The sequence below is a fragment of the Nicotiana sylvestris genome, chromosome 5 (assembly GCF_000393655.2).
Source record: "Nicotiana sylvestris chromosome 5, ASM39365v2, whole genome shotgun sequence".
Lineage (NCBI taxonomy): Eukaryota > Viridiplantae > Streptophyta > Magnoliopsida > Solanales > Solanaceae > Nicotiana > Nicotiana sylvestris.
The window spans coordinates 178391183-178416772 of NC_091061.1; the positions used below are offsets into that span (position 1 = coordinate 178391183).

The following is a 25590-nucleotide window of genomic DNA, read 5'->3' on the forward strand; positions in this document are numbered from 1 at the left end:
CAAATAATATTTTTATATTATTATATCACCTAAAAAATATTTATAAATAAACTTCTTAAAGGTAAAATCTTGATTTTAAAAATCAAATAAATTTACATGTTATAATAAACAATTAATTAAAGATAAGAAAGGTGATATGATGGCGTAAAAATTCTTACACTAATAGAATTAGTTACTTAAATTCATAATTAAATATGGAGCAAGGACGGAATTAGAGTTTTGAATGCAGGTTCGGCCGAACCCATTAATTTTTGTCCAAACTCTATATTTAACCTTTAAAAGTTTATTAAATATATATAAATTATTAATTTAGAACTTAATAACTTAAAAGAATTAGAATCCGAACCCATTAGCTTCAAATCATGATATGTCGTAGAAATATATTACGAAGTTTAATTTTTTTTCCTTTTCAATCATATTTATTAAAATAGAAAAATAGGGAATAATTAGGTAGTCCTAATATTTTAATACAACCAACCCTGAAAATCGCCTATATAAACAGAGCAAACTATTCTGCCTCTACAACAAAATTATCTTCTATCTCTTTAATTTATCAGAGAATTGTTAGACTTCTATTTTCATTATGTCTCCGCTTTCAGATCTTATCAACCTCAATCTCTCTGATTCTACCCAGAAAATCATCGCTGAATACATATGGTTAGTTTTCTTTATTTTATTTTTCTGCATTAATAATTTAGTTGCTCTGTTTTTACACTAAACATGAAAAAGATTTGTTTTTTCTGGTTTTTATGAGTTTTTTTTTGCCTGTTTTAGGGATCTTATGATTTTTAAAGCTATTTAAGATTGATTTCTGTGTTTATTTCTCAAAGTATTGTCTTGTGTTTTAGTTTTTCTGTTTTTTTTTCTTCTGGATTTTGAGTATGAGATTTAGTGAGTAGTGCTGAGTGGAGTTCTTATTTGAACAATTAATTTAAATATTGTTACACAAATAGCCGGTTAGATTCCATGCCGGTATATATAGATCATATATTGATTGCGGCTATTTTTGTTAATTCTTTTAGTAAAAATTAGCTAGCGGATGTATAAATAAAGTGTGTGTGTATATATATATATATTACATAAATAATCCATGTATAATCAATGTATATCATTTAGAAAAAGTAAATATTGAATCTGGCCAGCTAATTTTGTAAAGATTTTTTTTTTTTGAGTGAATTATTAAGAGTGTTTAAGTTGATCAATCTGTCAATTTCATTAGATTCCATTTTTTTCCTTTTGTTTTTTTGTTTCTTTTGTAGTTTTCCTCTTTAATGAGAATATCTGCTATGAGTAAAAAACAAAACACTTTCTGCATAAAAAAGTAAATATTTTTCTTGTTTGAATTTCCAAAGCCATTGGATTATGCATAGTTTTAAGGTTTAAATTTTTCCTACAGCTAATGGAGAAAATTTAAAGTTGTTTTTTTGGAGAAAGATCTGATTTTATGTCTGTTTTATCACTTTTCCTTTTGATAAAAATTGTACCTTTTGATGTTAATATTAATGTATATTTTTTGTATGTATCCTTTGTTTGTTATCAGGATAGGTGGATCAGGCATGGACTTAAGGAGCAAGGCCAGGGTATAAATTATTTTATTGATTTAATGTTATATATAATTTTTTAAGTTTTTTTTTCTTCTGAATTTTGGAATAGTGATTTTTGCTTATATGTTTTTTATTTATTTTTAATTTCTTGATTTACAGACTCTTTCTGGTCCTGTTACTGATCCTTCAGAACTACCCAAATGGAACTATGATGGATCTAGCACAGGTCAAGCTCCTGGAGAAGATAGTGAAGTGATCTTATAGTAAGTAGCCATTTTTTAATGTGTAAATCTGCTAAATTTTTAATATTTTTTTGTAAAGTGAATTTTCTGACTGTCATTTAATTGATATTTTTATACAGCCCTCAAGCTATCTTTAAGGATCCATTCAGAAGAGGCAACAATATCTTGGTTGGTTGCAGATACTTTTATTTCATATCATTAATTCTTGTATTCAAATTTTTATAGTTGACTTTTATTGGAAATTTGACAAGAGTTAACTTTTCTATACATTGATAGTATAAACGAGTTTTTACGGTCACTTAAATGATAACTATAAGTAGCTGTCCATAAAAAACGAGATTAGTAATATGAGAAATAACTTGATGTGCATAATACACTAATTATACCAAAAGGGCAGCCTGATGTACTAAGCTCTGGCTATGCGCGGGGTCCGAGGAAGGGCCCGACTCTAGGGACGGATTTAGGGGAGCAGAAGGGTGTTCACCCGAACCCCCTTCGCCGAAAAACTACATTGTGCAAGGCAAAATCTGTTTTTTACCTCTATATATTATGTTTTGAATCCACTTGACACAACCCAAAAGCATAGTTTAGTAGTCAAGAGGGTTCAAAACCTTTGTAAGGTCATTGGTTCTATTCCCACTAGCCAAACCTTTTGAACTTTTTCCTTTTTTTGAACCCCTTGGCAGTACCACAAGGGTCTATTGTACGCAATCTTATCCTGTATTTAGGCAAGAGGTTGTTTCCACGGCTTGAACTAGTGACCTTGGTCACATGGCAGTGTACACAGCCTTATCCTGTATTTACGCAAGAGGCTGTTTCTACTGCTTGAACTCGTGACCTTGGTCACATGGCATCAACTTTACCAGTTCTGCCAAGACTCCCCTTCAATACATTGATTACACTATCCATATATGTTAGTTAAATCCTTTTTGTGAATCGTTTGTTTGATTCTTTTTAATTTGTTTTTGTACTGAAGGTCATGTGTGATGCCTATACTCCTGCTGGCGAGCCTATCCCGACAAACAAGAGGCATGCTGCTGCCAAGATCTTCAGCAACCCTGATGTTGTTGCTGAGGAACCCTGGTATTGACATATTATATTTAGCTTTTAAATTACAGATTTTTTCTTTGTATCGATATCGTTTTGAAGATTTCCTGATTGTTTGGAAAAATTTGTGTATTAATTAGGTATGGTATTGAGCAAGAATACACCTTGTTGCAAAGGGATATTAACTGGCCTCTAGGCTGGCCTATTGGAGGCTTCCCTGGACCTCAGGTAGATTATTAATACTCTTCATTTTGCTGCAATTTTCTTCTGTTTCCTGTGTCTTTTAGACATTGTTCTTTTGTATTTGGCTTATCTGTATCTTTGTCATAGATCATTTTCTTAGACTGCTGGCATTACAGAAGAAACTAAAAGTGGAAAAACTATTGCAACATATTAGTATCCTTAATGTTACGCCTATTTTTCTTCTTCTTGGTATCGCTTCCTTCCCTCTTTTCAAAAGAAGTTTGTATCTCTGCTGTTATGTTTGGAAAAAGAGAATCAAAGAATTTGAGAAGCCTGATTTAATGAAATGAAAATAAGTTACCTTGCGTTAGTTTCCGATAACTTTGGTTGAATTGCAAAGATTCGTGTTACTTCTGTGACTACAAACCACTTCATTTGACTTAATCTAGAGAATTTATTTCTCTCGTTGATTGATCCAATGTCTGTGGTCCTAATACTTTATTTTTTTTGGGTGAGTTTACCTAATTTACTGTTTCATCTAGGGACAGTACTAATGCGGAGTTAGCTAACTTAGCTGTCTATCTGGCCATATACATTGTTGCTTCTAGGGACCATACTACTGTGGAACCGGAGCTGATAAGGCCTTTGGACGTGATATTGTGGACTCCCATTACAAGGCTTGTCTTTATGCTGGGATTAACATCAGTGGTATCAACGGAGAAGTCATGCCCGGACAGGTATAGAGGCGTTCTTGTTTTCCCATCTAGCCATAATTGAACGATTTCACAAATATTTAATGTGTTTTTGTTTAAACTTATGCAGTGGGAATTCCAAGTCGGACCTTCTGTTGGCATCTCAGCCGGTGATGAAGTGTGGGTAGCTCGTTACATTCTTGAGGTATTGTCAGCTTTTAACTGATGACATTTATCGACCATTTGGTCCGTTTTATTCCAATTTTCTTGCTATTTTGTTGAGCTTGAATGCAAATTACTTATTGACTTGGTGGTTAAACAGAGGATTGCGGAGATTGCTGGAGTGGTTGTGTCATTTGACCCCAAGCCTATTCCGGTGAGCTTTCTACTATGTACCTTACAAGTTCTTTGATTTGATTGTGGAAACATGTTGGATACAATCTGGTCTCCGCCTATGGGACTACTTACGTTGCTGGTATGAACTGTTATCATTTGGAATAAGGTGTGTATTAATGCTGAATATTTCCTTTGTTATCAGGGCGATTGGAACGGTGCAGGTGCTCACACAAACTACAGGTAAGAGGAATAACACTTATTTATTCGACTTTTATCTTTATATCCATCTGTTCCTATGAGTAAACTTTAAAAAAATTTCCAGCACCAAGTCGATGAGGGAAGATGGAGGCTATGAAGTCATTTTGAAGGCTATTGAGAAGCTTGGCCTGAAGCACAAAGAGCACATTGCTGCATATGGTGAAGGCAATGAGCGTCGTCTCACTGGAAAGCACGAAACAGCCAACATCAGCACCTTCAAATGGGTATATAAACATTTTATCTTTCTCATCATTTCTCATTTTGGCTGCTTTTTTCTTTGGTGCTGGAGGTTCAACTATGATTATAGTTAGGAAGTTGAGATTGACTTTGAACTTTCTCTGTTGTTTAAACAATTCGAATGGGGTCTTTCTTGTTGATAGTTTTTTTTTAGTCTCCAAGTCTAATTAAACACCACCACCAACAACAAACACACATAGTGTAATCCCACTAGTGGGGTTTGGGGAAGGTAGTATGTACGCAGACCTGGTTGTTTCCGGAAGTCCAATTAAACACCGTTATATAAAATGAAACCCGTACTGCCATGATTTATAACACCTTCATATGGCATGTGCAGGGGGTTGCCAACCGCGGTGCATCTGTCCGTGTAGGAAGGGACACAGAGAAGGCTGGCAAGGGATATTTCGAGGACAGAAGGCCGGCTTCAAATATGGATCCATACGTCGTTACTGCCATGATCGCGGACACTACCATCATCTGCAAACCTTGAAGCTTTTTAGTATGAATTGCTTGTTTCTGGTTTTGCTCAATTTGGGATAGAAAAGGATTGATTTATGAAACAGCCCTTTCGCTTTGCCTGTGTCTTTAGTTAGGATAGTCTGGCCTTTTCTTATTTCTTCTTTTATTCCAGTTGAAGTTGTATTTTCATACAGCAATGCTGATTTCATTGCCTATGATTTGGCAATGGTGTTACAAACAAAACAATGTTATTCTTATTAATAACAAATTATAAAAGGGTTGGTTCTGTTGCTCATTTACTGCTGTTTTGAGAAGTGACAACTGCTGTATTTTTCCTTGTTTTTTTACCCTTGTTTCGTCAATTACGTAGCGTTTGGACATAGATTTGGTTAAAATTAAGGGTGGACATTCGGGCAGTTTGGATTGAATATGAGAATTTCGGTTTTCGGATTGAAGAAATGACAATCAAAATCCAATCCAAATTAGTTCGGATTGGATATGATTTTTTAAGTTCGGTTTCGGGTTAATCGGTTTGGATATTATAGATTTTCGGTTTTAAGTGTATAAGTTGAAATGTTTCTACTTTTTACAAAAATAAATATTTTTTTGAAAAATAAATATCCAAATGAAGTACTCATGTTAAATTGCCCGAAAGTTGTCATTCTTACCGCAATCATCCAAATAAACTATTCAAGTAATAGAATTATTATAAAAAAATACAACAGAGACATTAATAGACCGATAAAAAGTAGCAATAGTAAAATCATATTCATGTAAAAAGTATTCTAACAGTAACTTAATAATTAATATTGAATATATGAGATAATATCTAATGGGTAGAGTATTGAACTTATTATTACTGACATATGGGTAATAGATTAAATATAAAGTATAAATTTTTTAGATTTTCGGATATCCAAAAATCCAAAATCCAAAATCCAATATCCAAAAATTTCAAAAATTAAATCCAAAATCCAATCCGTAATCCGAAAATCCAAAAATATCGTATTTGCCCATATTATGCCCACCCCTAGTTGAAACATGAAAAGATGAGTTTTCGAAGATGAGATGAGAAATAGTTTTTGTAAGTTGAAATTGTATTTGGACATATATTTTACTTGAAAAGAACTTGAAATTTTGTGAATAAAAAACTTCAAAAACTACTCTAGAGTTGTTTTTGGGATTACATGATTTTGTTTTCAAAATCCGCTAAAATATGATTAAAATCTATAAACAAATAGATACTTGAAAACAACATTTGAAAAAAAGCTCCCAAATTTTATGGCCAAACGGGAGCTAGATAAAAAATGAGTGTTGCGATATAGGTTAACGATAAACATGTACATATTTTTCATCAAAGTTTACATATTGTAATTGTTCAAGTACATGTCATTCGTTAGAAGTAACGTTGAATTTGAAGCATAAAATGTTTTCTTTCTATATTTTGGGGCTAATGAAGTGAAAATTGAACATGTAACTAGTTGTTATTATTGTTATCATTGTCGTAAAATATGTAAAATCTTGTAGGACTTGAACTTGTAGGTACAATGTGATGAATTTCTTCTTATTAGTTATTAGTCCTTGGACGGTATATACTTGTGGCACACTATTAAAGTCGTTAATCCACATAGAAATATTCATAAAAATCTAAAATTTCAAATATTTTTCTGATAACTTTATATTATAGAAGTTTGATCCAAATTTTATTTAGTAGAATGAGTTTATTTTAGATAAGAATTAACCTTTAATCCATATACAATTTGTGTATAATTAGTTTATACCATATATTGGCTAGGAAAGCAAATAGTGGAACCTACTGGCTATTTCTGTAAAGATGCTATATTTTAAAGGGATTTCTGTAAAGAAATATACTGGCTATATTTCTGTAAATTACCTCGGATAAAATTTATATACGAGGTACCTTTTAAATGAAAAAACTCCAACCGACTCGTCTCCTTCAAAGGGTTTATGGTTTTAGTAAATTTAAACCCAACAAAATTCATAGTTTTTCTTTAATTTTCAAATTCATATAGTTCAATTTCGGATTTAATCAAATGATGTTTCTTCGAAAAGCATCTGCTAATTTGCTTGGAAGATTCCGTTTTTCACCTCAATCACTTCCTGCTACTCCAATTCAGCGAAGTTCCCAAATTTTACTATCTAATGCTGGTAAATTTTTGAATTTTACTATTCATTAGGATAAATATTTTCTTTTTTCGTATTAAATTATGTTCAATTATCACAATTTTTGGGAATTTTTACAATGTAGAACAAGGTACTCTTGTCTGTCCCAGGTTATAAGAATCCTAATTTTCTAATATATGGTGTCACTTTTTTTTTTTTTTTAGATATTAAACTCTATGATTAATGTGTGGTATTGAGGTATAATTAATTGATTGATTGATTTTATTTTTTTTTGGGCAGGAAAATATAGATTTTCAAGTCAGCTTGGTTCTGGAGGGTACTTTTCAGACTCATTTCAATGGATTTTTCTGTTTGGACAAGCGGGTATTTACTACTCTTATGGGGTAATCCGAAAGTTAAATTGTTGTTTTAAACTACTCAGTTTTCCATTTATTTGTTGATGTCGTATGTCTATGTTTTAGCTTGTAACGTATTTAATATTTTCTGAACAATACATATCAGCTATATCCATTACCAATATGTTGCATGTCTATATTCATCCAACATTTTCGCAGGGGCAATATTGCAGTGCAGTCCTATAGATCTTTTAACTGTTTCTTGGCTCAAACACAGTAGACCATACATTTCAATATGCAAGAAACATTTGTTTTTATTGTAATTGTTTTTTTTAACTCCAGGAAAAAAAGTTCTACTTTAAAAGAAAACATCTTCCTGTATATATCATCATTATAGTGAAAATGATGATTTTCTCAAGAGCACCATATGTCCTGACATTAAATTTATGCAGGCATGATGTCATATCTGGTTTTATCTCCACTCTCTATAGTTTTCTTCGTTTTGTCCTCCTCTTGTGATTGTGAAGAAAGCAGGAATCATTGAAAAAATTATCAACGACGTGAGCACAAATTGTACTAAGATCACTTAAAATAAAAGTTAAAACGAATGGATAAGTGCTTCAAGCTATATAAGTTCATGAATCGGAACCTTGATTTGCAGTTTAGTGCATTTCTTAAAGCGATAAGTAACCATATTGAATTGCTAGTCAGCAAACAAATTTAGAGTCTTTGTTTTTTTACCCAAATTTTCATGGTTTTGTTACCTATTTGCTACAGGTTAGTGAAAGAAAAAAAAATTCTAGTCACTGTGCTTGTCTCCTTATTTTTCATTACTTTGGCAAGCGTCTATATGTATGTAAAGTAGAGCTTGTTATTAAAGAAATACTGTCTGCTTTACTTGGATTACAAATGATGCACTAGAATTCTTATTCTTTTCATAGTACAACCCTTAACTTTCATTTTGGGGGGGGGGGGTTGGAATTTAGGGTACTTATAGATATTTCGCAAATTTAAGGTGTTGGGTTGGGTTGGGAGGCGGGACAAGAAAGGGGATCATTTTCCCATCTTCAATTGTAGTTAAATATACCTGTAGCAATTATCTGATATTAAGGTATTGCCAGAATACCATGTTAAATAATTACATTCTACATAATCAATGAAGACTTAGATTGTAGAGAGGAAAGAGATCAGTTTATTGTTTGTTTTCAATTTCTACAAGTTATCAATTTAAATTGAATGAGCGAAGCCTGTTTCCACATTCTCCTTAAATATGTTGAGCTAGAGTTGAGGATGGAAGAGAGTTTCTGAGTTTTTTCCTTGAGAATGTGTGTTCTACTGCAGAATTTCCTATCTTTTCCTTTCCTTTTCATGTATGAGGGCCTCACTTTTTTGACCATTGATTTCTTCATTTTGATTCAACATTCTAAAATTAACATCTTAAAGTAAGGATCCTCATATATCGGCACTATTATTCAAGTGTTTGGTATATGCATATGTATGTTGGCTGATCTGCTTGAATGATGTTTCCGAGTTCTTTGCTCTTGACCTTTTCTTTTTCATACTTTTGGGTCTTTGGCTGTTTCTTTAGTGAATTTAGTTCACAAATGTGTGGTTTGAAGTGCTTATTAGTTATATCGAGATGGTTTGAGTTATCAGTATATGACATTTCTGAAGTCGTTAATGCTTCTTATTTGCCCTTCAAGTTCTGATCTATGTGAGTGCTGTCTTATATAGCAGAAAGAACGTTCTGTTATGACACAAGATACATTTGCATGGACATTTTTAGTGCTTTCATGATCTATCTCAAAATGTTGTTGTTTTTCAGAAATTTCGTTATTGAAGCCATGTACAATGTAAATTGCCAACAAACCTATTTCTATAAAGCATTAACTGTTTTTTCCTACTGCAGCTTTTATCCTTGGAGTAAATGTCACTCCTACCTTGGCAGAAGAAGTTTCTACTCCAGCAACTACTGGAATTGATGCTGAAATAAGTGACCTGCGCAAAATTGAGGATGGGTCTGTGATATCTAATATACACACATCCAAATGGAGAGTCTTTACAGACAGTGGAAGGGATTTATTTCTACAGGCATGCAGGCCTCCTATGTTATCACTGATACTTTGTATTTTTCTTTACAATTCAATTTGGTGGTCATACTCTCTGAACTTGCAGTAGTAATTCTATTCAACCAGGGAAAACTTGAGGAAGCTGAAAAACTGTTCCTCTCTGCACTGCAAGAAGCTAAGGAGGGTTTTGGAGATAGGGATCCACATGTTGCATCTGCATACAACAATCTGGTAGGTCCACTATAAGATGCTTTTTGTCCTTCAGGCTCTTAAAATATCTTCTTCAGGCTATTAATAAAATTATTTACCTTATCAAAGAAAAAAACCTGTTACTCTTAACATTATATTTCAAAATTGTTGCTAATGCTATGGCTGCTAAGTATTTTTGAATCATCAAGTACTGGTAATTTGGAAAGTGATAGTCTTCAAGTTGCATTTTTGCATGTTAGTTATTTTGGGGTGATCATTTAATTTCGTAGATGCCAAGGAAGTCAATCAATAATGCCCATACTTTAGGTGGTAGACTCACACTAATCTTTTTTTTTGATGAAGATGGTAGACTCACACTAATCAATAGTGTCCTAGACAACATCCCACATACTACTTGTCACTACATATGCCCTGCAAAGTGTTAAATCAGTTGGACAGGATAAATAGAAATTTTCTTTGGGAAGGGAATAGCATTGAGCATAAGTTTCACTTGGTGAAGTGGAAAAAGGTCATCCTCCCAAAACACCAAGGAGGATTGGGAATCAAGGACCTGACAGTTCACAACAAATGCCTACTGATGTAGTGGCTTTTGAGGTACACACAAGAGGAGCAACCTTTGTGGAAGATGGTGGTCAATGCTAAGCATGGAACTCAAGGCAATTGGTGCACTAAACTCATAAGAGCACCCCATGGGGTGGGAGTGTGGAAGTGCATACGCAGATTGTGGGAGGAATTCTCTGAACACCACTGCCTTACATTTGGGAATGGGCAACAAATCAAATTTTGGAAGGATAAATGGTTTGGGAATTCAGCCCTAAGGATTGACTATCCCAACCTGTTCCGGATTGCAAGTGATCCCGACTCTACAGTCATTCAAAATAAGGATGGCCCCATTTGGAATGTTACTCTAAGAAGGAATTTGCAGGACTGGGAGGTTTCTGATTATGTTCGACTGCTAGAGGCACTACATGGCGTCACACTAAATGAGCACATCACAGATAAGTTCAGATGGGGAGGAGTAAGTGATGGTAGGTATTCTGTGAAGGCAGGGTACAAGCTAATAATGGCTAGAAATGGAATTACCGATCTTTGGCCATGGAAATTAATATGGAGAACCAGACTATCACCCAAGGTCATCTGCTTCAGCTGGACTGCACTTTATGAGGCACGTTTGACTCAGGAGAACCTTGTTAAAAGGAACTTTCAGTTAGTTAATAGATGCTACACGTGTCAAAGGGATGCAGAAACCAACAACCGCCTATTTCTACATTGTAGAGTTGCAGCAGATATTTGGAGCATATTTTGCTCTTTTTTTGGTATTAGCTGGGTTATGCCTAACAATATAAAGGAGGCATTTCAGAGCTGGGGCAGCTGGAAAGTTGATAAGACCATCAAGAATATCTGGAAAATGATACCTGCTTGTATTTGTTGGAGCATATGGAATGAAAGAAATAGAAGATGCTTTGACGGACTTTCAACTCCTAACCACACCCTAAAAGCTAAATGCCTTTTGTTTATATTTAGCTGGGCAAATGTTTCCCTTGTAGATTCCCCAGAAACATTTGTGAACTTTGTTAGCTCTTTGTATCTAAGTTAGCATATACAGGATGTAGTAAGCTAACAGGCGGTCTTTTTGGTTTTTTGAAGCTTCTTGTAATAATTTGCATCTTCTTGATGATATCAATGAAGCCAATTATTTCATCAGAAACAAAAATAATAATGGCCATACTTTACAAAATTAGGTTATTGGAGGCGTGCTGATTCTCATTTCTTATTAAGACTCCAATTTTCAGATTGAATCTTTAGATGAATCCAATAACAATGTAAAATCACCCGTGTATGAAATGTCCATTACTTTGATTTCTTATATTAAAAATATGCCACATGAAGAATGGAGTGAATACTTCTAATTTTAAGTAACAAGTTTGCATGAAACTCATTTTCTACTTGACTGATTAGTCTATATAGAAAGGTTATTGGTTCTGTTGTTTTTTTGACAGGCAGAGCTGTATAGAGTCAAAAAGGCATTTAATAAAGCAGAACCTATGTACTTGGAAGCAATCATTATACTCGAGGAATCATTTGGACAAGACGATGTTCGGTAGGTGTGAGATGACTTTTCTTGAATATGTTTCCTATATTATTGTGGAGACACATGGTTGTGGGGCATTCATATGTGTGCTATCTTAGTACATGAGTTTATTGGTTTTTAATTAATACCTTTCTCTTCTCATGGGTCAAATTTTGAGTAGGATCAGTTTATATATGAACCTTGCTACTCTAATACCGCCCAAGGTGAGGTCAGCTGTGTCCGAGCCTGACACTTAGGTTGAGTCGAAAGAAACATGGTGAATCCTCAAAGTTTGCAAACAGGTCAAACTATCAGCAGATCTGACTACTTCCATGGTTTTCTATACGAAAGAATCATTGCATGCTAGGCTCCAATTATTTTATATTCAATCAATGAATCAATGAACTAAGCCTCCTTAAGTGGTTGGATCAGTTTTATGAATTTTCTACGTAAAATTTTTGCTCTATTAAAGTCCATTTCATTCCAATACTAAATTATTCGTCTTTTTAGACAAAAAGGAGTTCTCTAGGTTTCACAGTTATCCTGCATAAACACTTGTTTACTCCTGTACCTTCAGTGTCTTTTCATCTTAGTAAGTCCAAATTGATTCCGAGAGTTTATAGGTCTTTCAAAACTTCTTTTCTCCATGTGAGTTTAGATGTACCTGTCTCTTTTATCACCTTTAATCATCATATTGTCACACCTCTGATTGATGCATCTGGAGGTCTACTTAGGACATGGCCAAGTGTTACCTCTTAATTTATCCTAAATTTGTGCTACTTGCACCCTCTTTGGATGTGATCATTTCTAATCTTCTCTAATCTTAACTTCACATCCATCTTAAACATTTATATAAAAGTTAGGATTTCGAGGTCCAGTGTTTATTCCCCATGTTTTATTAGCGGTGCTGCAGCTGTTCTACACAGTACTCAGCCATTTATATAGGGAAAGGAATGCTGAAACGGTTTATAACAGTATAAGTGGAGAGCAGTAGTAAATGGAAGAGTTTTTGGCATAGTTATTCAAACCATGCATAAAGCTGATGGTGTACTAGAGAACAAGAGGATAGAACAAGGAAAGGGAAGATTGTCGACATTTAGTTTTCCATGCGACGAGGAAATAAATGTAGGATCTATTGTTTAGATATGTTGGTATCTTAAATGCAGACAGTAATTCAGAGAGTTAGATTTGGTTGATAAATATAGCACGCCATCGTCAACTACTATGAGAGCCTGAAATTGCGTGATATCTTCCCTGTCCTGTGTGAACAGCAAGTACGTGATTCTTATTTTCATCTCAAGTTGTAAGTTATCATGGTTCCATGGTTAAGAAATAGTAATTAAAGAATAAATGACTTACGAAGTAAGGAAATTGGAGGAATATTTTTGAAACTCAGGGTAGCCAACTGTATTGTATGAGGTCTATAATACGACCCATATGTAAAACATCTTCAGCATTCCTTATGAAGCAAGATGCTCCATTAGTTGCATAATGATCGATTTGCTCTTGTCAGTATCGTGTTGCTGGTTAGGAAATGCATTGCCTCTATACAAATCTTGTTGGAAGATATATCATAGTTAATCTCCAAGGCCACAAATTTAGTATAGAGTGAGAGTTACTTCGTTAATCCATCTAGCTGCATTTTTGATTACTCGCTTGAAGGTTGAGTATCACTTCCCCTTATATGCTTTCTTTTGTGTCGTAGAGTTGGGGCAGCCCTTCACAATCTAGGCCAATTCTATCTTATGCAAAGAAAACTGGAACAAGCTCGTGGTGTCTATGAGGTAAATGAGCAAACATTTTCAGACACTTAATTTCTTTGCAATTCTGATTCACAAAACTTTTATGACATTAAAGTCATGTTCATGATATTGTTGTATTATTTCTTAAGATGGTGTGTATCTCGGGGGTAGTTTATTATCCCCAGCCACTGGATGGGTTTGCTTAGAAGTTGTGGATCTTATCTGCTCAGCTGACATAATATTGTAGCGTTTCCATTCCAAACATCCTTGGTATAATGTATTCTTTATTGAAGGACTTGAATTGGATCCAAGCTTGCTGTGTCATTTGACCTTTTCTTTTTTTGGGTCACATTGGCGTATCTTGATTTTCTTTGTTATACCACCTTCTTGCCATGATATCCTGTGTGCATCATTTTTCTTCTTCTTTTTGTGTACACGATTTGACTTTTCAAGAATGGCTTATATTATGTGATTTTAAACTTAGGTATTAGCATTGGAAACAGTCCTACTCTTAAGTTAAATGCTTCTAATGCTGACTTGAGCATGGAGCACGAGATTCATTCAAGTTGAAACTAGTTGAAATTAATTAACCTTATCAAACTATGCTGAAGTTGGGCATACCTGTATCACATATTGAATGTGTTCTTTGACGTGGCACAAACTAGTTGAAAATTTGGATTGCCTATATGAAGGGAACATGCTGGGGCCGTTGATTACTTTTTCTGTTCTTCATAATCAAAATAAGAGAAATGTTTATTAAGAAGTGGAAGAGTAGTGCTTATGCAGCTTTCCGCAAAGCATATGACTGAACCTTCCTTTTTCAACTCAGTGGATATAATTTTGGTATAGAACAGTATATATTTAATTTGGATGGTGGGAGTGATAAAATGTTGCCCTCAGCAGTAGTTCTTTTGACATGCTTGAGGCATGATTGTCGGTTTTAATCTGAACTGTAGCTTTTAGTTGACAATATCCTTTCTTTTTCTTCTTCAAAATTTTCAAGTGCTCTTGTGTATCTATTACTGATATCGTTTTCTTTTCTTTTTCGTCCATATTATTTACATGGCAGCGCGCTTTAAAGGTATGATGTTATTACCATGACTTGCAGTGTAATTACTTCAGTTGTTGCTATTAAGTTTCTAAATATATTTCTTTCACCATTTAAACTTGTAGATTAAGAGGCGTGTCTTAGGGGAGGCTCATCCGGACTATGCTGACACCATGTATCATCTGGGAACAGTAATACCACAGTTTCTGCTCCACTTCATGTTCATATAATCCTTATGGTTGGTAGAAAAGTTTGTCTCCTGTTAGACACCCCAAGTCTCGGGCAGAACAGGCCAATTCTTTTGTATTGATTACAAACTTCTTGTAACCAGTTTAAAATGGAGGCTAACCCAACTATGGAGAATAGGGCGCAGTTACATCTCCAAGCAAACAAGTGGAATACCAGATACCGAGCTTTCCTGTAGCTAATAAACAATTAATGAGAGGGATACACAATTTTGTTCATGGACTTAATTACTTACTTTCTCTCTATCTCCTGTTAGGATTTGGGAATATTTCACAATGGCTGTAATGATGCATTCTATCTGTTGATATAAAGTCAATAAAATAAAGACATCTCCTCTTAAAACAAAAACACAAGAAGACAGGGAAAAATAGCTACCTAATGAATGCCCTTAGCCAAGAAATGTCAAACTTTGAAGTAATCTCCTTTACAGCTTCTGCCTCTTATTGTTTCCATTGTCATAGATGCAATATCTCTAATCTATCCTTTTCTTCTTCTGCAACTATATGCATCTCACTCATTCAAGTTTTGTTTTATCTTCAATCTCTTATTCTTGTTAAAATCTAATTTGTAGCTAAAGCTCTTTGGCTTGTATTTTTTTTTGTTGAGAAAGGTAACATATTATTTAATCGTAGCACAAAGGCTGTGCTAAGGCCATAGATACATATATCAAAACGAGCAAAACCACGGCTATCTTTCAACTCCTACTACAGTGATCCTATGATATCTATCATTGAATCTACATCGTGTACAAAATCTTCCTTACACCAAAAGTGAAACAGAAATAAGCACTTCATCTTGTATTTTATGTTTAATGGTTGAGTTTTTTCCTGTGTATATGTTTTATGTTTCCTCTCTTTCACTTAATTTTTCTGATAGCTTTTCCTTTTTTTATTCAGTAGTTCGCATCTACATTTATATGCTTTTGGCTAAATAGAAAATGTAGACAAAATTAAATTTTGAAAATATGGTGCATATAATTTCTAGTGCCTCTCCCGAAACTGAAACCACTTCTGCTGGTGGGCAGTCTTTTCTTATGTAATCTTTAATAACTTTGTCTGACAAGAGAATCCCACTCCACTTCCAGGTGCTGTATCTTCAGGGAAAATACAAGGATTCAGAGGCTCTGGTTCGCGATTCTATTCGGATTTTGGAGGTCCCTAAATTTGTTACACATGCTGATTGTGGGTATTCTATAATTGATCTGTGTTTCTGTTCTTACAATTTTGTTTACCATTGTAGGATGGAGGTCAAGGTGAATCAATGATATGTACCAAGAGGCTGCGACAGCTAGCTGAGGTTGTGCTTCCAGGCTTTTTTGCATTTGTTCCAAGGTTATGCGAATGTTGATTGTGCATAGAGTAAAAACCATTGAGGTTACTCTCACTGGGTACAGTTGATCTAGCTTAAAGTTGAACAGAGCACTATTTCTTTTACTCGAAAAAGTTTTGGGTCAATTCTGTGTGATTGAGACTTAAACTTTGTGTTACCCAACAAAAGGATACTACAGAAGATTAATTAAATGCTGCTATCTGAATATGTCCTCCTAACAGCTATGCATGTATTTGTCCTGGAAAAGACTTGTTCAAGCATAGAAAGAGCAAAATGACCTGGTATCATAAGCTAGATATTTTCCAAGGTACATTCCAAGCCTTTGCATAGCTAATTGATTCATTAGCCTATTATAGGGTAATAACTCTGGTCTTAACTAGCTCTGCGATTTGAATAATTGGTGATCTGTCTAATTAATGTCATATGACACCGGTGAACATTCTTTACGTATTAATTCAACAACTTGCATCGTAGTGATCAAAGAAAAAAAGCATGGTACATGTACACTAAGGAAGTTTCTTGAAATGAAATCTGTCATTCTCTACGTGGGGAAACACATTGCAAAAGATTGGTTTGCTGTAATTGGGGTTTCTAAGTCCTTTTATTTTATTTTCTTTGAAGTCTTGAATACATCTGCGTATGGTTCTTTTCTTTTAGGCTGCTGATATCTCTTTTTTCGTCCTTTACTAATAAGCATACCATGTCTTAGAATACTGAAAGTATTGAGCTACTGCACAAATCAACATATGTAATTCTAACAGATCTACCTGCTTTTGTCTGTCACAAAAATCTGAATTACTTGGTAAAGTTAGCTTACAATCTACTCTCCTTTATAGATATATATTAAATCTGACCGAAACGAGGAGGCTGAGAACGTTCTGAGAAAGATCCTGCATATTATGGAATTAGCAAAGGTCTGCCAACCTCTCTTTTTTTCCGGGGATAATATTTATTGTTTCTATCTGTTCTAGAAATGATTACCTGAAGTTATACTTCCAGTTCGTTTTATCCGTTTTTGGATTGCTGACATCTTCATTGTTAGGCTAGTAGTTTAACGTGCATAGTACTGATTTAACTTTGTTTTGTAGATATTAAAATTGTGAATAAAAATTTCAATTTTCTTTTAATCAGTATTGAGTGTTTCAATTTTAAAAACTTGTTTCCCTTCTGGTTTCAATGGGAAAACAAGATCTACCTCTAGATCTCTTTCTAAACTGTTAAAAAGGGTAGACCGATACACAAAGCATCCCGCATTGACGCAAACATCTGTGGAGGGGCCGCACCCAAGGGCATGATGTAGACAGCATTAATGCAAGCATTAGTGTCTGCTTCTACGGCTCGAACGTGTGACTTATAGATCACACAGAGACAACTTTGTTGTTGCTCCGAGGTTCCCCTTCTTTCTTACCTGTTCAATGACCAAAAAAGGAAAAATATAAAGAGAAGAGAAACCGTCCAATTTTTTCTATTTTATTGCTGTCCGCAACATCCGAATGAAATTACAGATCCAGTGTGATAGTGTAGCAGTCTAAACATAACTTTGTGACTAAGGTAACAGGCAAAGCAAGGACATTTTTGTAGGGTTTCCTAGATTTAATTCAAATTTATGAAAATGGATGAAACATGAATAATTTAAATCTTTGATTCAAGAGCTTAGCGAATGCAAAAGGACGGGAATGTTTATTTTGGGGCTGACAGTAGTATGGTGCCTGGCCTGCATTGCAATATCATTCGCTAGTGTCTCCATGGAAAAGCATTACCGGAAAAGCAGAGCACTAGTTTTCAGTTTCCAGCAATATGACAGAGCTGCTTAAGCTAGTAAAATAGCGTGATCACAATGCAAGAATATTCTAATGCTTTCTGATTTAATATCTCTTAAGGGAAAAACTGTGACTTTGATGAAGAAATTTTACCTCGTGCTAAACCTTACCTCCAAATTTTCTTGTCTGAAGATGCTTATGCTACGAAATTGAAATAAAAGGATCTCCAGCAAGATTCTGGTTATATATGGTGTTTATTTCCTTTTAAAGCCTCTAGAGTTCAGTTGGACCAAAATCATTGAACTCTAATGCATAATTTTTGTTTTTTCTCTTCGGAAATTATTCTATTTTTCCAAACCTTGTTACTCTATATCCATAGTCATTTTCTCACTTGTTGTTACTCATATCTACAGGGTTGGAATTCTTTAGAGACTGTAGTTGCAGCTGAACGCCTGGCCTTGACCCTTCAGTCGCTAGGAAACTTGAAAGAAGCTCAAGAGCTTTTAGAACGGTGAATCATGTATCCTAATTAATTACTGAGTAAGGTGTAAGCTTTTAAGACTGATAAAGCATGACATGATATAATTTTTTGAGCAGGTGTCTTGATGCCCGAAGAGCTTTACTCCCTGAAGACCATATTCAGGTTTTTCCTCTAAATTCTCGACATATACTAGCAATTCAGGATGATAATATTATCTGTTGATTTAATACTATGAATTCTGTGTAATTTCCCTTATCCTTCTTCATTAATAGATTGCTGTGAATTTCCTACATATTGCAAGAGTGAAAATGCTCGACTCTAACAAGCTCCAGAAAAGTAATGTTTATCAAGCAAGGGCTGAGCTTGATATGGCAAAAGATCTTTTAAGCAAGTCGATAAGGTATTTATTAGTCTTAGCTTTGGTTTTCTTTTATATTTTCGTCTTACATTTCTCTGTTAACTAGTTTTGACGTTAGTATCATCTCTTACAGGTATAATTGTTTTTGTCCACGTTCAATTTTGAAATATCTCTTGTTTTGTTAGTATCCGCTTAGATTTAGTTTTCTGTTTTTTGAGATTCAGCAGTTCCGTTGAGTGCATCATACGATTACGCTACACCTTAATCCCAAGCGAAATTAACTAGTTTTACACCGACCGTCAATATACTGCAATCCTTCTTTATCTAGGTTTGGGACCAACAATTTGAGAAACGTCACAGGCAGAATCAATCGCATGACCACTATATATATTTTTGGTAAGATAATAATTGTAAATCTCTAGGTATACAAGTTAAATACAAAAGGCGGAACACGTACACCAGAGCAAAAGTGGCAGAATTATCTACTAACTGTAACCTCATGAGTGCATTAAGATTTTCGAGGGCGATAAAGACTAGTTCTCATTCGTACAAAAGGATATTCTACTCCTTCAAAGGCTAGCTTACTGTCTTCTCTCGTGACTACCCACGTAAGCATCAAGGGGCTATATTCCATGCTCTGCAATTCAGCACTGACAACCATATATGGCCGTGTATCTTGGTTCGTTAGTTTGTACAATTATGTGATGAGGTTTTGGAATTTGTCCACTGTCCAGTGTTGCAGGTTTCTCTTTGAACCTCAAGTCTAAAAAAAGTTTCGTGTGTCCTGAGTGCATGAACTCATATTAGTTGTCAATTTCTTCTGGGACTGTTTAGCTATGTATGCTGATCAATTATGGTAGTTTTAACTCATTTGAACTTAGTAACAATTGCTCGAATTTTAAGTTACCAAGTTTTGTATCAAATGTGTAATTGGTAGCAAGGAGTTTAAAGTGTCTTTTTGTGTCAAAGGAACTGCTACTCGATGCAGTTTACAAGTGAGTAAGGAATTGAGATTTCCTTCCTGAGGAGTCTTTCGTCTTGCTCAGGATAATATCTCTCTCTGATGAGTGATATTTATGCCATTATGTAACTTATACCTCACCTTATCTCGGAGAAACTAAAATCATTCCTTTGCAAAGTGGTCCCACAAGCTTGTCCATTATCAATATTGGTGACATCATGACAACTTTTCTCAGTCTATTGTTTTTCTTAATTGTTGATTGTAGTGTGGCTCGGGGAAATCTGGTGCCTTCCATGAAAGGGAAAGGAAATAAACAGTCTTATGGAGCATCTATGACAACAGTAAGGAGCAGGCAATCAGCAATGATGATCCTGGTCAGTTCCCATGATTGATTGTTTGTGAAGAGAGACAGTTAAATGTTATCCTCTGCTAACTTCTGTTATTTAAGCAATCCAACCAATATTTGTTTTAAGATGTTAAAATTGTGAGATCCTTTATTGTTTTTCTTTTTTGTAAAGTAGAGGCATATGGGTATATGGTACTCCTGTATTTGGATGCACTAACGTACAACCAGCTGGTTGTGAAGAGTGTGAATCGAGGAAAAGCGACAAGCCCCTTTTTGCTTAAAATGAGAAGCGAGAAGCGAAGCGCTTGCTTTTTTGAAGTGAAGCGGAATTTAAAAAAGATATTAAAAAAAATACTGCATAGACAACACATGTAACTGTAAGCAAATGTTCAATACTTCAATGTAAAAACTAAAGAGTAGCATCAATTAAAGCACAAAATGAGCATCCTAGAGGAGAAGAATGAGAAAGAAGAACTGAAGGGGAAAAAAAAAATTGCCAGCATTTTGCTGCTATTTGGACGCTGAAATAGTGAAAGAAAAGAAAAAGGAGGAGGAGGAGGAAGAAATCACATACCTGGACCAAACTTGATGATCTTGAAGTTGAAAAGTGTAGAAAATCTAACCCTAGGTCACCTCTTTCTTTCTCTGTTGCTGCTGGTCGATGATGTTTTAAAAAAAGAACAGCTTTTGGCAGCCCTGTAATAAAGAGAAGCGCTCGCTTCTTACGCATTGCTTCGCATCGTCACTTCTCGCTTTGTAAATCTGCTACGCTTCAGCTAACAGAAGCGTTCGATGGCTCACCTCGCTTCGCTTCTCGCTTTAAGCGAGGAAGCGCTCGCTTTTCACAACACTGCGTACAACCTAAGTTTCTCGGACTCGGGTGCGGGTGTCCGATGCGGGTGCAGATCTAGAGGTCGTATCTTTCATGATCTAAATTTTAAGATTCAGGGGTATGGATCCAGGTACGGATACGGGTGCGGGGATTCGACAAATAATTTAAATATCTAAAACTAGAGTTATAAAAATGTATCTAAATTATGAGATTATGCGGAAACTTTAAAGGTATTCTAATAAGGAATAAATATTGATCAATAAGAGAATCCGAGTAGGAGATAAAATGGGTGATGCCAAGCACTGTTAGGGAAATGCTACAGAGCTGGGCAGGTCTAACCAGGCGAAGAAACCAAAAGGCGTGGAAGTTAGCACCGCTAGCTCTCATGTGGATAGTTTGGAGGGAGAGAAATAGGAGATCTTTTGAAGGAATTGAGTCACCTTTTTCAAATATTAGTAATAGTCTTTTATCTTTGCTTGCTTATTGGTGTACTCATGTAGCCCCCACTTGTGTGGATCTTTGGGAGTCTTTTGTAGAGAATCATGTCCTGATGTAAATTCTCTACTTTTCTGTATAACTTTGTTAAAAGGGAATTTTCCCTTTCTATTGGATCAATACAATTTACCTTATCAAAAAAAAAAAAAAAAAAAAGGATTGGCATAAAATGTCTATATACAAGGTATTTCGTTTTTTCAATTTCATCCTAATTTTTGTTTTGATTTCAAAAATCATTGTATCTGTCCGAAATTTCTCCGTCAATTTTGGTTAAAGTACCCAAAATCGGTTAACCAGATCCGGTACGGACCCCGCACACACTTCGTGTCGGCATGGGTGCAACACTGAAAGTGAAGAGTCCGAGCAACTTAGCGTACAACTATAGTTTGAGACTATCCAAAGATGCCGCTTCTAATAGTGAATTTGCCCCATTGGTTGGTGCCTGAGCAGCAAGTAACTCTGCCTCATGGTTTTCCAGTTGGGTTGTCTTGTAGTAAGCAGGTTGTAGCAGAATGTATCTTTCAATCCTCTCAAAATTCTTCTAATTTTGTAATTTATTTCATTTCCTACTATCTTTTGAGTTTACAGTTACAATTTAGAGGGAAAGATAATTAAAGTTCACACCGATGCTTCATGAGTCTAGGCAAATTATGCGAATCTCAGATGGAGTGACATATTTTTCTTTTGCGCCAAGGTAGCTCAGGCGATTCAGGATTTCAATGTTGGATAAATATGCACAATAACGATCTAGGGTTTCTTCTTCTTAGATGGAAAGAAACCCCATTTGGTATTCCATTTATGGACAAATATATAAATTGACATATTCTTTTCATCCATTCAACAACTACGCCTCAACTCACGCTATTTTGGTTGGTTATATGAATCCTCAGTATCCATGTCACTCCACTAGACCAGCCTTAGTCTAATATTCCATATTTTAAGTTTTCTAAGTCTCCAACGCGAACATCACGTGTCAGTAGCGTTTCAAACCCTAAGTCTCTAGGACATAAGCAAACCTCTTTGACCGCTGGACTCCAGTTCTTTGTTTATAGGATTGGGCTCTCCGAGAAAAAAAATGAGGGCTTTAACTGATTGAAGCATTAAAACATAATAACTATTCGACAAAAAAGAGGAAAAGGCACTAGGGTAACCTTCTGAAGGTGAGGTGCTCCAAAACCTTTTTGGATGGGCAATTAAAGGTTGTTTTAGGATTTATTCACATTTTGCCCTTTTTTTTGGGTTAGTGAGCCCATTGTGCTGCTAGGAGCTTTTAGTTATTGGGTTTGGTATGGAATGTTCACTGTAATGTAGCCTTCCTTTCTTTGACAAGTAAATGAAGTTTCATCTTTCATTTCAAACTTGTTATCCTCTCTAAAAGAGGATATGGAAGAGACCATTTAAAAATCTTTTGGTGTTATTCTATATGATTTGTACATGATGTAGGTTTAGCCTAGTGGTAAAGACTTTTCACCTCCAATCATTAGGTTGAGGTTCAAGTCACCAAGGAAAAAAATGGTAAAGGGCCATTTCTGGGCCCTGGGTAGGGGATTTGACGTTTGGAGTTCACCATATCAGGAAAGGAAAGTATTTGCAAAAAGAGTAATCAGTGCGACTTAGTATAATCTTTAAATTAAGAATCTTAAGCTTTAGAAGCGCTATCTAACTAACAACAACAATCCATTATAATCCCACTAGTAGGGTCTGGGGAGGGTAGTGTGTACGCAGACCTTACCCCTACCCTGGGGTAGAGAGGCTGTTTCCAATAGACCCTCGGCATCCTTCCCTCCAAGAACTCCCCACCTTGCTCTTGGGGTGACTCGAACTCACGACCTCTTGGTTGGAAGTGGAGGTTGCTTACCATCAGAGCAACCCCTCTTGTCTAAAGAAGCGCTATCTAACTGAATTCTGAATTTCTAGAGGGGCAAATGCATAGTTTTGCTTGGGGTTTCCTGCTATATGGCGGATTTCAATTAAATCTCCTCACTTATTGATGTCCTGCGGACCTCTTAGTCCACATTACTCTACCAAGAGTCTGCAACAGAGAATTGTGGTCTTTTGGGTATTAATATTCAGGCATCTATAGAATTCCTAAAAAATGGAGAATGTGCTCATCTCTTCTGCCTTTGTATGGCTTAACTGACTGACTGCTAGCACCCTTTTTCAAAAATAATTTTAAAAAACTCCTCCTGTTTTAAATTAGGTTTATTGTGGATTTGCCTGCAGTTGCAATCACTTAATACTCTTTCGTTGTTGGAGATGACAAAGCTGGAGCGTGAAGAATCAAAGGTTAGGTTATATCGGTTGTCTTTCATTAATAATCCTATCTGTTTCTCTGGGATGTTTCAAACATTATGAAACTGATTTTTGATTGCCCCTTCTACTGAACAAGGACCCTTATAGCTCTGAGGCTGAAAGTGCTCTTCATCAATGCATTTCTGCATATAAGGAGGTATGAACAGTTTAGTTTTATGTTGGTCAGTAATAAGTTTAGTTTAGTCAATTCATTTATGCATATTAGTTAATGATCAGCATTTGAACTTTGTTATCATGATCTTGTGGCTTTACTGGTTATACCTTTTCTTCTTGGTTCTTGCACCACATGGAAGCTTAGAATACACCAATTATAAAATCCCAAGGATAGTATAGTTGAGGAACTTCTGTTTCTATCTCTAGATATAGTTTCCTTGGAGCAAGTCAAATTCTCCTTTGGATGTCAAATGTTTGGTTATCAATTATGTGTCATGCTATGATAGGCAAATCTATGTCCTTTCTGGATATTGTTGAGGTAATAGCTAGTGTGCTTTTAATGATAAATTTACAGGTTCTGTATATTAGTGTTTTAAGACAGAGAAAGCAAAGTACAAGGACTTCAGACCTGTCCAGGCTCTCCGATAGAAAAATTAGATGTCACAATAGCATCTTACACGATTGAGGCAGCATATATTTCAATTCTTATTTGTGCAAACCATGACATAGTTTGGTTTTTGGGCGTATAATGTTCTTTAAAGAAAAAAAGGAAGAACATATATTTAGAAACTACAAAATTGTAATTACTCAGGTCAAGATGGTTCCCACAATCAAGATTTTGAAATATGCAAAAGACTTTTTATTTGAACTTATGGGCAAATCTATTCCCAGTTACTCTACATCTAAATATGACATCGGTAAGGGGCATGAGCCTTTTTTGATTTACTGTTGAACTATTTTGGAATCTCATCAAGTGTTTTTACTTTTAGTTGACAAAATATATATTCTGTCTTATGGTTTTATCTTTGTTGTTGTGTAGTTTGTTACTGAGAAGTCATTGTGTGATGCTCCTGGAGTAAAAGCTGAATACCTCTTGTGCTTGAAGCATCTAGTGGATCTATTAAGTGATAAAAAAACCTCGAGCACTGATCGATCTAGCAAGCCTGCTTTACAAGAGTTGAAAGATGAAATTAAGCGCATAGAAGTTGAACTCTCGAAGAAAGGAGGGCGTAGAAGTTGAACTCTTGACGAACGGAGAGTGTAGAAGTAAGCAACTATATGTATAAGTCCATAGCATGTGCAATAAAAGATGAAGAAATAAGTGGAAAACCAGTCAGAGATGAAATGTAAAGATTTGATCAAGCCACTAGCAGAGATGGGATGTACACTATTTTCTAATCCCTGAGATTTGTAGGGTAAAATAAATAAAACAGGAAGGAGAAAGAGAAGTTGGTGTGCTGTGATTTGACTGTAAAATGCTATATTTAAATACAATTATACATGCAAACAGAGTTACTATTAGCAATATTATTGAAACATGTCACGTATCTATTATATTTTTCGGTGCTTATTTTGTGTCGATGTTTTCGGAAACAAGCTCTCTACTTTCCCAGAGTAGGGGTAATGTCTGCGTACACATTACCTTTCCTAGACCCCACTTCCACTTGTGGGATTACACTGGATGGTTGTTGTTGTATTTCGTGTCGATGTTTCATTTTACTATAATACATTATTAAATTTATATTTCGTTTATGTAATAAGAGTAGTGTTTAGACACTTGCTTTAAACATTCTGATTAGACTAATCAAAGCAGCCAACGGCTACACTATTTGTTTTATTGGATATTGGAGTATAATTATCTTTATTTTATTTTTTAAAATTTTTATAGTCTTAGTTTATCTATTTATTTTTACTTAA

General features: G+C 35.1%; 2 protein-coding genes across 4 annotated transcripts; both read left to right on the forward strand.

Moving 5' to 3' along the window:
- The first annotated feature begins 499 nt into the window (after nucleotides 1–499).
- Nucleotides 500–5293, forward strand: LOC104234161 (glutamine synthetase). The gene is made up of 12 exons (XM_070145703.1): nucleotides 500–657; nucleotides 1541–1580; nucleotides 1704–1807; nucleotides 1906–1954; nucleotides 2763–2869; nucleotides 2974–3061; nucleotides 3625–3753; nucleotides 3839–3913; nucleotides 4031–4084; nucleotides 4247–4284; nucleotides 4367–4526; nucleotides 4877–5293. Exons 1-12 carry the CDS (start codon nucleotides 584–586, stop codon nucleotides 5027–5029), a joined length of 1071 nt encoding a protein of 356 aa, XP_070001804.1. The 5' UTR covers nucleotides 500–583; the 3' UTR covers nucleotides 5030–5293.
- A 1641-nt stretch (nucleotides 5294–6934) lies between these two features.
- On the forward strand, nucleotides 6935–25227 carry LOC104234162 (uncharacterized). Of its 3 annotated transcripts, none has more exons than XM_009787676.2 (18): nucleotides 6935–7167; nucleotides 7423–7506; nucleotides 9388–9569; nucleotides 9674–9778; nucleotides 11758–11858; nucleotides 13534–13612; nucleotides 14640–14651; nucleotides 14744–14809; nucleotides 15949–16017; nucleotides 16104–16160; nucleotides 17030–17107; nucleotides 18367–18464; nucleotides 18551–18596; nucleotides 18707–18834; nucleotides 20019–20127; nucleotides 23650–23712; nucleotides 23816–23875; nucleotides 24713–25227. In XM_009787676.2, exons 1-18 carry the CDS (start codon nucleotides 7053–7055, stop codon nucleotides 24911–24913), a joined length of 1653 nt encoding a protein of 550 aa, XP_009785978.1. In that variant the 5' UTR covers nucleotides 6935–7052; the 3' UTR covers nucleotides 24914–25227. The 3 variants fall into 3 exon arrangements, with proteins under 3 accessions (XP_009785978.1, XP_009785980.1, XP_009785981.1); XM_009787678.2 differs by having other exon boundaries at nucleotides 7077–7167; nucleotides 7423–7526; XM_009787679.2 differs by lacking the exons at nucleotides 6935–7167; nucleotides 7423–7506 and having other exon boundaries at nucleotides 9405–9569; nucleotides 9654–9778.
- The last annotated feature ends 363 nt before the right edge of the window (nucleotides 25228–25590 follow it).

Excerpts from the sequence above, each read along its gene's own strand:
- LOC104234162 (XM_009787676.2), top strand. The coding sequence starts at position 7,053 with ATGATGTTTCTTCGAAAAGCATCTGCTAATTTGCTTGGAAGATTCCGT. Across the intron at positions 16,018-16,103 it reads ATTCTATTCGGATTTTGGAG|GATGGAGGTCAAGGTGAATC; the intron begins GTCCCTAAATTT and ends TTACCATTGTAG. Across the intron at positions 18,597-18,706 it reads TCCCTGAAGACCATATTCAG|ATTGCTGTGAATTTCCTACA; the intron begins GTTTTTCCTCTA and ends CTTCATTAATAG.
- LOC104234161 (XM_070145703.1), top strand. The coding sequence starts at position 584 with ATGTCTCCGCTTTCAGATCTTATCAACCTCAATCTCTCTGATTCTACC. Across the intron at positions 3,062-3,624 it reads GAGGCTTCCCTGGACCTCAG|GGACCATACTACTGTGGAAC; the intron begins GTAGATTATTAA and ends TGTTGCTTCTAG. Across the intron at positions 4,285-4,366 it reads GGTGCTCACACAAACTACAG|CACCAAGTCGATGAGGGAAG; the intron begins GTAAGAGGAATA and ends AAAAATTTCCAG.